We start from the raw sequence: 13555 nt of genomic DNA, 5'->3' as shown, positions 1-13555 counted from the left end.
TAATTTGTACACTGAGCCTAAGTTGTGTGAATAAAGTAACAAAATCGTATTATTAAAAGGTAAAAAGGTCCGGGTCGATAGAGGAGACTGTGTTGTTTGCAGTCATTCTCCACATGCTACAGGAAGGCATGAATCTATGGCATCACAACATCCAATAAGATACAGAAAATTAGGAAAATAAAACAGTTAATATAACAAAATCTGCAACATTGTTTGCAATAAATGGATAAGTTACTATAAAGTGAATGCTTAAAGCCTCAGTTTCTTTGTTTTGAGTTACATACTGACACTAAACACAAATGTCAAAGGACTTAAAAAGCTTTTATTTTGACTTAATGCATTTAAATGAGATACTTTAAGCAGCAAAACATCATAACATTTTAATGAACCAAGAATGATTAAATACAAAACGTGACTGTAAAAGGAAATTCCAACCTGCTTGCCCATAGTCGCTATAAATTAATGTCTGTTTGTCACTTTCACCTTGCTGTCTTATTTCATCATGTATTCTCTAAAATGAGTGTATATCTGCGGATCATGTGTTCTATAAACAGATCACCAAAAACTATGCACATTGCACCACCAGTGGACAAAACAGGAGGTGTCACGAGGAGCCCACAACTTATTTTTGCCCCCAGCTTCCCAAAAGGGTGAAGTGGCCCTGTGATTCTAACAGTGACTAAGCATTAGGTTAGTGTTTATTGTGATGGAGCTCTGGATACAGAAGCATTCATGTGGCTGTGGTTTGGCACCAGCTTAAAGTGTAAAATGGCCACCAAGGCAAACCACCAATATAAACATTTCAGTGTTCATTTAGAAAAAAAAAAAAAGGTTATTTTGACGTTGTTTTTCCTCATTTAACTGTGGCTGAAACCAAACATTCAGCTTTCTCGATAGTGTTTTCTTTTGTGCAGTTATGGTAATACAGACTATAATGTCGTAAACCAGTCATGGAGAGTAAATCTGAGGGAGGCCACTTGTATTTTTACCCTCTTGTGCTTAAACTCAACTCAAGGAAGAGGAAAATATTGCACTTTTCTTCCTATTACATCAGCTAGCACTTATATTTACTTTTTCAATGTTGCAAACTTAAATTTCCCTAATATGACACATTGTAAAGGCACAATCTACCAACAGCATATATATTTAGCTCAATCTTGCACATTTAAATTGCTCCTGCATGCTAATGCATTAATAATAATACAAAAATTTAGAATAATATTTTAACTTCCTGTCAGTTTATGCTTTCTGAGCTAATATTTATTGAGTAAGTGCACTGCTTTTATTTGTATTAACTACTAGAATGCTTCATCCACCACTGTTGTAAACATTTGTGAGAGCTGCTATTTTATATTTCAGTCACAGTGAGTCAAACTGCGTCGTTTAGGCAACGGCACTACTTTATTGTACCAACAGCCTGTGGAATGCGCGGAGGGACACGGCGGAGTGAGGCGGCTGGTGAATTTTTTCGGCGTGTCTGAGTTCTCCAAGGACGATACAGAGTAAACATCCCGCTACTATTTCAGGTCCGGCCGGCGTTAGTCAGTGCTGACTCCGGCCGTGTAGTGGCAGTTAACGGACACACCACAACACAAGAAGCCCCGATAACGTACGACACAACGCGTCTGGCGTGTTTGGATAAGTTTAGTCGGCTTTCCGTGTGCCCCGGAGCTCCCCTCCACATGGAGCCTTTCATGGCCCCTGCGGTTCACCGGAGTCCCTACAGCAGCCTCTGCACACTCTGGCGCTCACCTCAGGCTGCGAGTGGGAACTTGTCTGAAAAGCTAACAGAGAAATTCTTCGGGGCTTAGTGTCGGAGCAGCTCATACAAAAACAATACTTTGAAGAGCTGCGAGAAGCGCCTGGGCTTCTCTGTCTGCATGACTGTTCCAGCAGAAATCAGTCATGCCGATAATGTTTACAGATAGGCACCTGAAATTATTTGCAGAGTTTCTTCAAAGGGCAGATGTGCAAACACAGCACAGCGCAGGCCATGCTGATTTGGAGCCTGTGCATCAAGGCCCACACACCCCTGCACTTCACAGCATCCTTCCTCAAACCAGTTGTTCCTGAGATAGAAAATACTTAATTTCTATTTGATGATATTGGTTTCTTACTTTGCTAAACTATAGCATTTCTATAGTGTGCAGCAGAAGTGACTGCATGTGATTTGAATGTCAAATGATTTGCATCACCTCTCAATAACTGCATTATTTCTAAGTTGATAAGTATTGTCTCTAATCAACAATAAAAATCCCCCCCAAAAAAGAAAACTTAACAAAGATCCTTTTGAAATTTCAGGCCTCAAAATTGAGACTCAGTGCAACAGAGAACCTGTGATCATTGTAACTAAATTCAGTACACTGAATTGAACTGTGATTTCCTATTAGTCTACCTGCAGGAGCGTGGTTGTGAGATGACATGTGACCAGCAGAACTTTGTCAGTGTTGGAGCTATGGGCTGTGTCTGTCTGCATGTCTGCATCATGGCTCCACATGGAAAGAAGTGCCAGTGGACCTGATTAATGCGACTGTATTACTTCACAAATATGGACAAGGATATGGGAAGATATATAAGCAACTAAAAATCAGTGAAAGCACATTTGCAGCAGCAATCAGGAGCTAATCAGAGCTGCAGCAATCGTCCTCCAGAAATGACAATGTGCTACTTGCACAACTTACCTCTAAAAATCTGATTGATTGCCTCAGTGAATAGTTTCAGTGACCGCTCAGCAATCTGTCTCAGTCACCAGCTTGCACAATAACTGTACCGGGAAATACTTCAGCTAAAGTTATTAGTTGCACCTGCACCTTTCCTGCTTTCCTCCACAACATATGGGATGAACACTAAATACTTAGAGCTGGATTTACCTGTTTCAAGGCCCCCGGGGGCAAAAAATGAACCATTAGGCCCCTATTGACCACCACTCCTGCCTACAGTAGTTCCCATCATACACTGCACCCATCAAAATGTATGTGGATTCATCCTTATATAGCTCACAGGTCCACAAACTAAGCAGCACTCATGTACATAATAACAGCCGTTGTTATTTTCTGTGTCGGCTGTTAAGTGCTAATTTGTTTAAACACATTTGTTCAGGAATATTCACCCTGTATCATATAAACTAAAGCGGATAATATTTTAGTTAAAGGACCAGTGATTTTGCATGTCATAGTGGGGTGATATTAGTGCAACAACAGTCATATGTGACCTGTTGATAGGGAGCTGTGGTCCTCAAACGGCTGGTGCAACAATAATATTCTAATCTCATGAGACTGGTTTGACAGAAAGCCTATTTTCTATGTAAATAATAGAATTATACATTTTGTTTTCTGTATTGCCGTTGACCTTCTTTCATTGTGCTTGCTGGTATCATGTCACACTTTAATCACTTATTGGGGCAGTTGAACACAGTGTGGTCATCATAATGTTATTAGTTATGTGTCACTTGTATTTTTCCTTCATTTCATTAGTTTCAAATACAACCTGTGAGAGATATTTACAACCCAAAGAACACAACTTTCAACTGCTTTTAATCATTTATGTTTGTAAGCACTGCAATCCTAGTCAGTGCAACTGGGCCAATTTGTGGTTTCTTTGCATTGATGCAGATAAACCACAAATTGGTGCATGAAAATTAGTTTGTTGTTAAATTTTGTTTTACAAAACCTACTTCCTGCTATATGAAAATAATTAAAAATGACTGAAATCATACACTGAGGACTTATTTTCACTCGCCAAGCTTTGTTTGATGCATTTTACAGATAAAAATCCCCCTTGTATTTACTAAACACCGACTTCTTCACTGAGAATAACGGGACCGACGGGCTCTCTGTGGGTCTTCAGCTCCACCTGGCGGTCAACGCAGAGCAGTGCAGACAAGATGGCGGCCCCCGTTAGGACGTTGTGCTGTTCAGGTGAGACGGAGGTTACCCACAAAATATCTTGTATGTGTGGCCTGTTTAAAGGCTAAAGTAGAGCTCCGTTGCTGTAAGTGTTCGTTTTTACTGCTTGCTACCTTCGACACAGCTGCTTTTGCAATAAACCTGCATAAATGCCGTCGCGTCGACTAGCCATGCTAACGTTGAAGCTAACAGTTGTGTCAACTGAGCGTCTGTCAGGAGTCCGTGTAGCTGTTTGTTAACAGAACAAAGTGCTAATTAAAGTAAATTCTGTGATTTCCGTTCGTCTGTGGGTGTAATTTTCTTTCTCTTTTGGTATTTTCCAGTGTTTAGACTGTCCAGCAGACAGCTCAGCACGACATGTGGAGTACAAGCTGGGCAGAAATGGAGGACAGAGTAAGTTTACTGCTGTTGACTGAGACTAAAATAAAGTTTTTCTTTTCTTTTTAAACACCAGAAACACTCTCTGACAGCAGACACTTGCGGCCTGTTGTCATTAACAGTTGCACTGAAAAACACAACATCACAAACATTACTATACTCAAGAATTGGGGGGGAAAGTGTACATTGGACCAATTTCCTTCTTTTCTGTTTCTGGGGAAAAAGAGTAGATTTGGGTTCAGGTTGCGTCGGATGAAATGTGGAACCATAGAATAAACTGAAAAGATTGCATCAAGAAACAAGCTCCTTTCTGTCATGCACCCTTGATGGTATCTGAATGTGTTTGCTTCATGTCTGAATGAACATTTGGGTATGTTTACCATACAAGTCACATTGGTAATTGTACTAGAATAGACCTAGAAACATTTTTATATCCATTTTAATACAGCACTAATCTGAGCTGCATGTAGTCACAGTAATAGATGTGCTCACAAGCGTTGTACTTCAGGTGATTTAGGTAAGACCTTTTCACATTTCAGTTGCAATATTGGTCCAAAAACATCACAAGACTAAAAAATGCAGTTTGCTTTCAAAATCACAAAAGTTTCAACAAGTCGTAGACAGAAGCTGAGGTTTAGTTTGTCCCTTCCAGCTGATTGTAGATCTTTCCACTTAGTTTATGAAATGCCTGCAGCATCAGAGAGCAGCAGGATCCATGTGAGTGCTTCCAAAGAGAGAGATTTGCATGCATTTACATACGAAACGGCAGCAGCGGTCATTTCATCAACAACTCCTAAATAGAAATAATCCCCCTCATGGAGACAGGATGGATCAGGATCTAGCAGCAGGTCACACTGTGCACTTTTCTTCTCATCAGACAGGTGAGCTGTCACACAGGGTCACAGTTTATTAGCTGCAGGAGTTAAATTACCATCACATGTGGTCATTTCAGGTGTTTAGGAAATCAGAAATGCACAAGGTTGTTAGTTACTTGACCAGTTTGATGAGGTCGCTACTAGTTCAGATTTACTCTTTTTTTAATTAGTACAATATTATGTGTTACTTGATGTTCTGTCCAATCCTGTGTGAAGAATGAATATTTTGTATTCTTTCTCTCTCTCGTTGGTGGGTTATCTGAATTAAACTGTGAGGGACATTAACATAAAAGGGAACTATGTCTGACTGACATCACTTTACCAGATTAATGCAGCCAGAAATGTTACGTATACCATGTCTGGGAAGGACTTTATTGAACTGTGTGTGTTTGCTTGCAGACATGGACTTGCCAGAAGCGGCACAGAATATGGACCTCTGACAGATCTGCCTGATTGGTCTTTTGCAGGTATTTTTGCTGCACTTTTTGTAGAGAAACAACAGATGTAAATGTATTTATTTGCTGACTTGTTGCATAGCTGTGCTGTGGTTGTAATCCCAAATATTTCAACTCATTATTTTTCCTTTTCTGTTGATTGACAAACTGTGAATGTTCTAAGACTGCAAATGATTTACGCTGTCTGCGATGAATCAATCTCTTTGGGAACCTCCAGGACACTCGTTCTAATATATTTTTTTTATTTTGGGATGTATTTTCAAGCAATACAGCTAACGTGACACAACATTTAATGAGGGGAGATATACTGCAACATCATTTATAGCAGTTTGTGTATTTATGTTGTATGAAGTTTGATAATGTGCTTTGGTTTGCCCGGTTCCATTTCAGAAGTAAGGGAAGATAACTATCGAAGATACTCTTTCATTACTAATATAAGATTAAATGATTTAAGATTAGCTTGAATATTTTGTATTAGCAACAACGTAGTGTGTATTGGTGTCTTATTTTCTTATCATTTCCATTTGTTTACCTGATTTGTCCCTTAAGTTTCTTTCCACATCATGCTGTTATACTCAACTTGAGATATTGTGGAAAAGCTACGACCACATTTAGAAAAATGTAATCAACTTGCAGTACATTTAGAAATTTATGGCCACATTAGTTTATATGTGTGTGTTCACTTTCTTTTTTTTTTTTGGACAGATGGACGACCTGCACCTCCACTGAAGGGCCAACTGAGAAGAAGGGAAGAGAAAGAAGCTCTGGCTGTGAGTATTACAAAAATAGCATCTTATTATCACTCTTCCTTTGTTCAATTACATCTCACACTCATCTGTTCACAATTCTTTTCACAGAAGCGCATTGTGACGCTGAGCTCGGAGGTGGACCAAGGAATAGAGATGTGGAAGGATAAAGTGGCAGAAGCTAAAAGAGCGGAGGAGCACAAGAAGTCTCTTTTACTGAAACCTAAAGGGAAGCTATTAATGAAGAAAAAATCTAAAAGTTAGACGCAGATATTCTGAACAATATGTTGATATTCAGCCTGATAGATGTATTTATGAGGACTTATGGGTTTTCTTCTGCTTTGTAATTTGTGTTTTTCTCAATATCCATGCAATAAATGTTTGTTCAAGACTTTGAATACAAAGATTTTGGGATCATGTTGGTCAGCTGATTACCAGTTCATTTTACTAGTTTTAATGCTGAGTTAATGTCTCTGTGCTTCCACTAGAATGCAGCATTTCTCCTCTGTAAGGCAGCGTGACGCCATTTTGTCTGGTGTTGGACTCAGAGGAGTTTTGTTGGGCTGGCAGAGGAAGGGAGGAGCTGGCAAACATAAAGCAGCACTGATTCAGGACTTTACTGTGCATGTGTGCTCGAGGGAGAGCGAGGGGTTCACACCTTGGCGTGCTGTAGCTGTTCGTACTCAAAATACACGACAAGTGTTTCAGTCCAGGCCGCCTCAGTGAAGCAGATATCAGCATGTGATGCCAACGCCAGAATACTTGACAATTTACACACTCGTGCAAAATCTAAGGTCAAAATATTTGACGGTGCAGCAACAATGGGGCTCATGATTGGGCTTTGTGTTTATTGTTTTTCACTGGGCATTTTCTACAAAGAAAAGGGGAAAAGCTGGAATTTTGATTGAGCCTTTCCGTAGCCTGATGTCTGGAAAGATGATTAACCGACTGCAGCCAAGTTGGCAGAAAGTTTAATCCAATGGAAAGCGATATTTTCTGCTATCAACACACATTCTAAGCTGCATAACGCTTTAATGAATTTGCGCCGCCTCATGTTAAAAGCATAAATCAGCTGTGAAAAAGACGCTAAAAATCCAACTCCTGTTCCGTTTCGGTACTCAGACTTGAATCTTTTGTACTTTTTAGGCAATAAGTTGAGCCTAACCTTGTGTTTCATGCGCTTGGGGTGAACAGGGACGTTTTGCAGAGATGCTGTGCAGCTGTGCCTTTGTTTAGTCAGCATTAATTTAGTGCGACTTTGACTTATAAACGGACTATTTACAAAGTGAGGTCAGCCTCTCCTCTCTGTCCCCCTCTGCTCGCCCTTACTTTAGCTTTCTTCTCCCTTCATCACGTTTTTCTTCTGCTTCGTTCTCTCTCTCTCTCACTCTCTTGCTCTTTGCCCGGGTCTTGTTGCAGACTTCAGCAAAGCCTCACTGTAATTAGGGCTGCTAGCCGCTGAGTTGCAGATTCTTTTCTGTGGAGATGGGAGTTTTCTCCCCAACCTCCCCCCCTCCTCCTTGTCTTAACTTTTTCATACAGTTGACCAAAGGAGCTGACTGTTTGTTGTGTTACAGAAGTGTGGGAGGACATTGAGCAGGCCACAGAGGGTGTCGTAAGAGGTGTCAGCAAGGCGACAGTCCTCGTTCACACACATCCTCACACCTGGAGCGTCAAAGACCTCCCGACTGCACCGGCACTGACAAATGTAACTCCCCATTCTTTCTCTCGACCCACCATCTTTTCACATGCTGCTTTTCTGTGAATGTCTTTCTCCCCCGACTCCTCCCATCCTCCCCCATCTCTCCCTTCCTCTCCTCCTCGTGTTGTTTTGGTTTTGTGGAAATGAGAACCAGATGTTGCTTATTGTGCAGAAGTCAGCGATGGAGGGAGGGAGGGAGGGAGGGAGGGCCGGTGGGTGCTTCAGGGGGGTAAGGGGTGTAAGGTGAGGTCGGTGTGCGAGGATGGAGGATAAAGGGAAGGAGGGAGCTTGAAGGATGAGACAGATGTGGTTGCATTTGAGGATTAGCTGAGACGTCTCTGTAGTCTCACCCACAGACCAGGAACAGGGAGGGTTTCCTGGCAGGTCGGACTGGGACGGGGGGCGCAGGAGGATGGGCAGCGCCACCGGTGCCGAGTCGGGGGGTTTGTGGAGAGTCTGATTCAGCAAAGACCGCTTCCTGACCTGGGTGTTCCTGGGGTACGGGGCAGCTTTGGTAGCATGTTTGACAAAATTACACGGTCTGAACATTTTGAACTACACATGACTGTATGAGAACTGGAACTGCAGGCTGCAATTATCCTTGTTTGTTGCTAGTTGGACAGTAAACCACGTGACCTCCTTGGTATCCTTTTTTTTTTTTGCTTTTCATGCTACGGAGACAACAAATTATGTAAAGATGCTTATGCTCAGTTGGAAATAATTGATGAGGCTGGAAGTAGGTTGAGGTCAGCAGTAGGGTAACAGTGACGATACATTAAAGAGCCAATATTATAGTCAGTTACAGATTCATAGTTATATTTTGGAGGTCTGCTAGAATATATTTAACATTTTCCTTATATTGTACATGCTCCAGCACCTTTTCTCATCTTCTGTCGGAAATGTTCCACTTTAGCTCCTTTCTTTTAAAGGCCCCAAAAGCCAAGTCTACTCTGATTGGTCAACTGGCCCAATGAAAGCGAGGTAATGCTGATTATGTACCGTAACCCTTATATCGATGAGTATAGGGATGTAGCTCTAACAGAAACAGTTTTTGAGAGGAAATTCTTTGTTTGATGGTGTACCAGACCAACTTCTAGGCAGGCATTGTGTAAATGTGCTACATGATGACATAGATAAGTAACGGAAAAAATGCCTCGACTGAAAATGAAGTGTTTCAGGCAGATATGGAGCAGTATTTTCTTTAGGCAAAAATAGCTCCCTTTAATGCTGACTTTTGGCTTTGTAATTTAACAGACTAAAGAAGGGATAAAATACACAAAAAAAATAAAAAATGCATGGGCTTTTTAATGTGAAAATACTCCATTACAAGAGTATTCAGACTCCAAAAGCAAAAGTACAGTAGCTGCATCTTCAGAACATACTTATTACAAGAGTAAAAGCACTTGTTTTTCCCCCCCAAAAAAGTCTCCCAAATGCCTTTTATGGCCACCAAGTTGCAGTTATCATGGATGCTATTTAAAAAAAAAGTTGAGTACTTAACTAGCCTTATTTGGAGTTATTTTAAAATAAACAAAGCTTAAATCAATGATAAAGAACGCAAACTTAGGAACTAAAAAAGATGTAGTTGCTTTAAAATGTTGACTTGAATATTAGTAGTATAAATAACTTATTTTACTCTCAACTATGCTACTTCAAATTTATAGTGCCAATAATGTATCTCAGTTTACAGTGTGTCAGATAACTACATGGAGTTTGAAGTACGATATTCCATCTGAAATGTGTACAAGCATAAAGTAGCACAAGTTCAAAATTGTACAAATATTTGAGTGAACGTATCGAGTTGCTTTCCTCCTCCGAATTCCAGTCAAACTGAGAAAATGAGGAGAAAAACGGAAAACTACAGTTGAAATTACTGTAGAAAGCAAATGGTGCCATAATGTAGGTCACCCAAACAAAGTCCCAGGTTGAATTGCAAGCAGCTGTCCTGGCCACTTCCTGCCTGGCATGGAGAAGGACTGCTGAGCCTGGTGGTTGTTCCTGCACCGCCCAGCCACACTGTATGAGTTCAGCATTAAAATGGCTGACGGGGGGAGAGAGAGGAAGACAGAGAGGCACGGGGGAGAAAGAGGAATGGAGGCCAACATGACTACCAAAGGTCTCATCTGTATTCATCTGTGTGACCTACAAGACGAGAAGCAGAGCACATGGGTGGCAGATGAATAGCAGCTCCCTCCAGATGTCCAGATTGCTGCGCAAAATAGCCAGAATCAAGTTTAAAAAATGTGACACAAGTTTTATTTCTTTCCCAGCTCCCTCTTCCCCATCATCGACATCTTTCACAGTCATTAAACATCTCCTGCATGGATTTCCTTTACCTCTTGTTGCTGTTAATTTCAGGCTAATATGACTTCTTTGTCTTCAGGTCTGAGAGAAATACTCCGATAATTACTCAGACTTTCCGTTTGACTTGCTCATAGCCTAAAACCAGGCAGACATCACTTCATTTTAAGGTCATTTCAATCAGGTCAGCTGCACATGCTCCCTAAGACAGGAAAGGAAGTGATTGAAACAACATGGACAGTGACGTTCCTTGCATTTGAGTGGATCACAAGTTCATAAAGGCATTCAATTTTAGCAGTTTTCTTCCAGGTAAATCCCCTAAATATGAGTCACTGCTCAACAGAACCAGCTGAACTCTAATAACTGCCTCAATTTCCTCTGTAATAAATAGCTAGCAGGACACTAGTGTAAAATAACTCCTTTTTTTTTGTGAAGAAAAACAGGGCTGCAGGGTGGCGCAGTTGGTAGCACTGCACTGCAAGAAGGTTGCCGGTTCGGGGCACCGGAATCTTTCTTCGTGGAGTTTGCATGTTCTCCCCGTGCAGCGTGGGTTCTCTCCGGGTTCTCTGGCTTCCTCCCACACAGTCCAAAAACATGTTGAGGTTAATTGGTGATTCTAAATTGTCTGTAGGTGTGAATGTGAGTGTGCTTGGTTGTCTGTCTCTAAGTGTAGCCCTGTGATAGACTGGTGACCTGTCCAGGGTGTCTCCTGCCTTCGCCCTGAGTTGGCTGGGATAGACTCCAGCCCCCCATGACCCTGGTGAGGATTAAGTGGTGTATAGATAATGGATGGATGGATGTCCAAAAACAGTTCATGCAGCATGCAACCTATGACCCGTTTCAAAGGCTGCTTCATTAAAAAGCATCAAACTCCATGCTAATTTTTTGGCCGACCGTAATCTAATATTGTGACTGCTGGGAGGTTGCATTTGGAAACGTGAAGCGTTCCCACGCAGTATCCATCACTGATCGAGCAGAGCGGCGGAGGTTCATCTGTACAGATAGACTAGTCCAAACGGTTACTGTGCATGAGAGAGAAATGGAAACACCAGGTGACAGAGAGAGAGAGAGAGAGAAAGAGTTTGGCCAGTGTAGGAGGAAAGAAGTCGAACAGATGTGGCTCGAAAAAAAAAAGGGAGAAAATGTGAAGTCGGTCAGGCTAGTGTATACAGTATATTTCTGCAAGTGAGGCAGAGACACGGTGGAGAAAACCAGATTTTTAAATCAACAGTGGCTGCATGAACCAAAAACCAAAGCCTGATCTGATTGTGGATAGTTAGATCAATAAGGATGAAAATGAAGGATTTGTCTGTGAAGCAGTGAGACCAGATGTGTGTTGAAGTGGCCACAGTGATGTAAAAGTGTACTTCTAGGTGGGTCAGTACACTGTGATATCATTGTTGGATGCAATTGCGGATTATTTTGGATTTCTAGCTTCTCTCTACTCCCTTGTTTCCACATATCTTTGTTTGTGTGAGTCAACTGGATGTCCATTCCTTCTTCTAGGAACCTCTGTGATCTCCGATGTCTTCGCAAAACTCCTCCTTCTGTTGTTTTTTTTCTTCTCCCGTCTGAACTTTGCCTCAAGTATGTAGACAAATGTGAACTTTTGTGGTACATTTGACTATGTGACAGGAAGCTGGAAACATTAATTAGCTGACCGACTATTTAGTTGCTTGACTGTGTTGACAAATTGTGTAAATGTTTAATTAAAAAGAAGATAGTTTAGTTAGTGTAAGGCAGGGATAGATTGCATTCTGGTTTATAAGTCTTGCAACAAAATATTTCACCAAACTGGCTCCACATCTGGCAGGGCAGCCACCTCACGTAGTCCTCATCCTGCATCATTGGTCCTGTTTTTGTCGCCGTAATGCACATGTTGTGTCTGGAGCAGGATGTGTTTGTGGTACCAACTCCAATTAAAAAAAATAAAAAATCACCTCCTGACCAATCAGAAGAATGGCCCCACCGTTTAATTGTGTGATTGGTCATCTGATGCCAACAGCGCCTCTTTTATGTGAACAATAACCAGGTTTAGCTTAAACTTAACACCTAAATAAGTGACTGTTTGCTAACGAGTTCACAATATTAACTTTAAATTGTATATTAATGTCACTAATATGTCAATGACGTGTTTGCAGCTTGTTTCTGCTGCGTCCAAGTGGCAAAACAAGTTCAGGAAATGCAGCTTTAAGGAGGAACGAAGTAACTTTTTGCAATTCAAGATAACATCAGCAGTGCTACACAAACACAATGTTTGTCATAATTTAATAACAAAGAATTCTGTTAGGGACACTATTGGCAGTCCTTTGGTTGGAATTTGCAGCTGTAGTTACAAAATGATCTCATTGTTCTGGAATTTTTCTCCGGATTTAACTTTAGTTGAGTTAGTTACCTAATTGCATCCTTCAATGGCTGAGATTTAATAAAAAGATGTTTCTAAAATGCAGTTTTTATGCCGCAATGTGACACAAAGTGTGCAAACAGGATCGTAGATGCTTAAAGGTGATCAACAATAAGAACAAAAGGCAAAGTCACAAAGACAGGAACAGTAATGTTTTTAAAGTAACCTAATTCATATCATGTATAACGAAATATTTAATTGACAGGATGCGGCCTTTGGCACTAAACCACAGCAAGATTTGCACCAGTTTCCTTGAAGCTGCGGTTTCTTCATGTTGTTTGTTGTTTACACCGACAGTATGTGAAGAGTTAAAGCAGAGAGGAAAGAGGGGAAGGGGGAGGAAAGAGCAAAAACAGACCAGAGATACTTGTGGTGAGAGGAGGAGTGGTTTGAGACTGAAGCCTCATAAAAAGAACAATTTTGCAGTGGGTGAGGAAATAAGAACGAGGAGGGAGAAGGAGGGAAGGAGGAAGGGAGGGAGGAGGCTTGCAGAAGGATAGAAATGTGTGAAGGGAAAAATATCCCCCAACCTATAAAATAATTTCTCTTTAACTGCCCTTCTCACTTCCCTCATCTCACCTCTCCTTTCTCGCTTCTTGTTTTTTCTTTACACACTATTTTTCTTTGCAAATTTTTTTACTTTATAATAAATTTTAAGCGTAAAGAGCCGAGCCGTAAATTTTTCTTTGCATTCAAGCGAACGTACACACATACACACATGCAGGCTGCAGCCGGGGCCTGGCCGAGAGGCAAGGATGTTTCAAGAATACCAGATGCTCGGCTGGAACG

General features: G+C 41.1%; 1 protein-coding gene across 1 annotated transcript; it reads left to right on the top strand.

The window, feature by feature from the left end:
- The first annotated feature begins 3852 nt into the window (after positions 1-3852).
- On the top strand, positions 3853-6765 carry mrpl52 (mitochondrial ribosomal protein L52). The gene is made up of 5 exons (XM_008283367.1): positions 3853-3917; positions 4229-4298; positions 5558-5625; positions 6319-6383; positions 6471-6765. The coding sequence occupies exons 1-5, from the start codon at positions 3884-3886 to the stop codon at positions 6621-6623; spliced, it is 390 nt and encodes a 129-aa protein (XP_008281589.1). The 5' UTR covers positions 3853-3883; the 3' UTR covers positions 6624-6765.
- The last annotated feature ends 6790 nt before the right edge of the window (positions 6766-13555 follow it).

The sequence above is a fragment of the Stegastes partitus genome, unplaced genomic scaffold (assembly GCF_000690725.1).
Source record: "Stegastes partitus isolate 25-593 unplaced genomic scaffold, Stegastes_partitus-1.0.2 Scaffold308, whole genome shotgun sequence".
Taxonomy (NCBI): domain Eukaryota; kingdom Metazoa; phylum Chordata; class Actinopteri; family Pomacentridae; genus Stegastes; species Stegastes partitus.
This window is presented reverse-complemented; position numbering and strand designations above follow the sequence as displayed.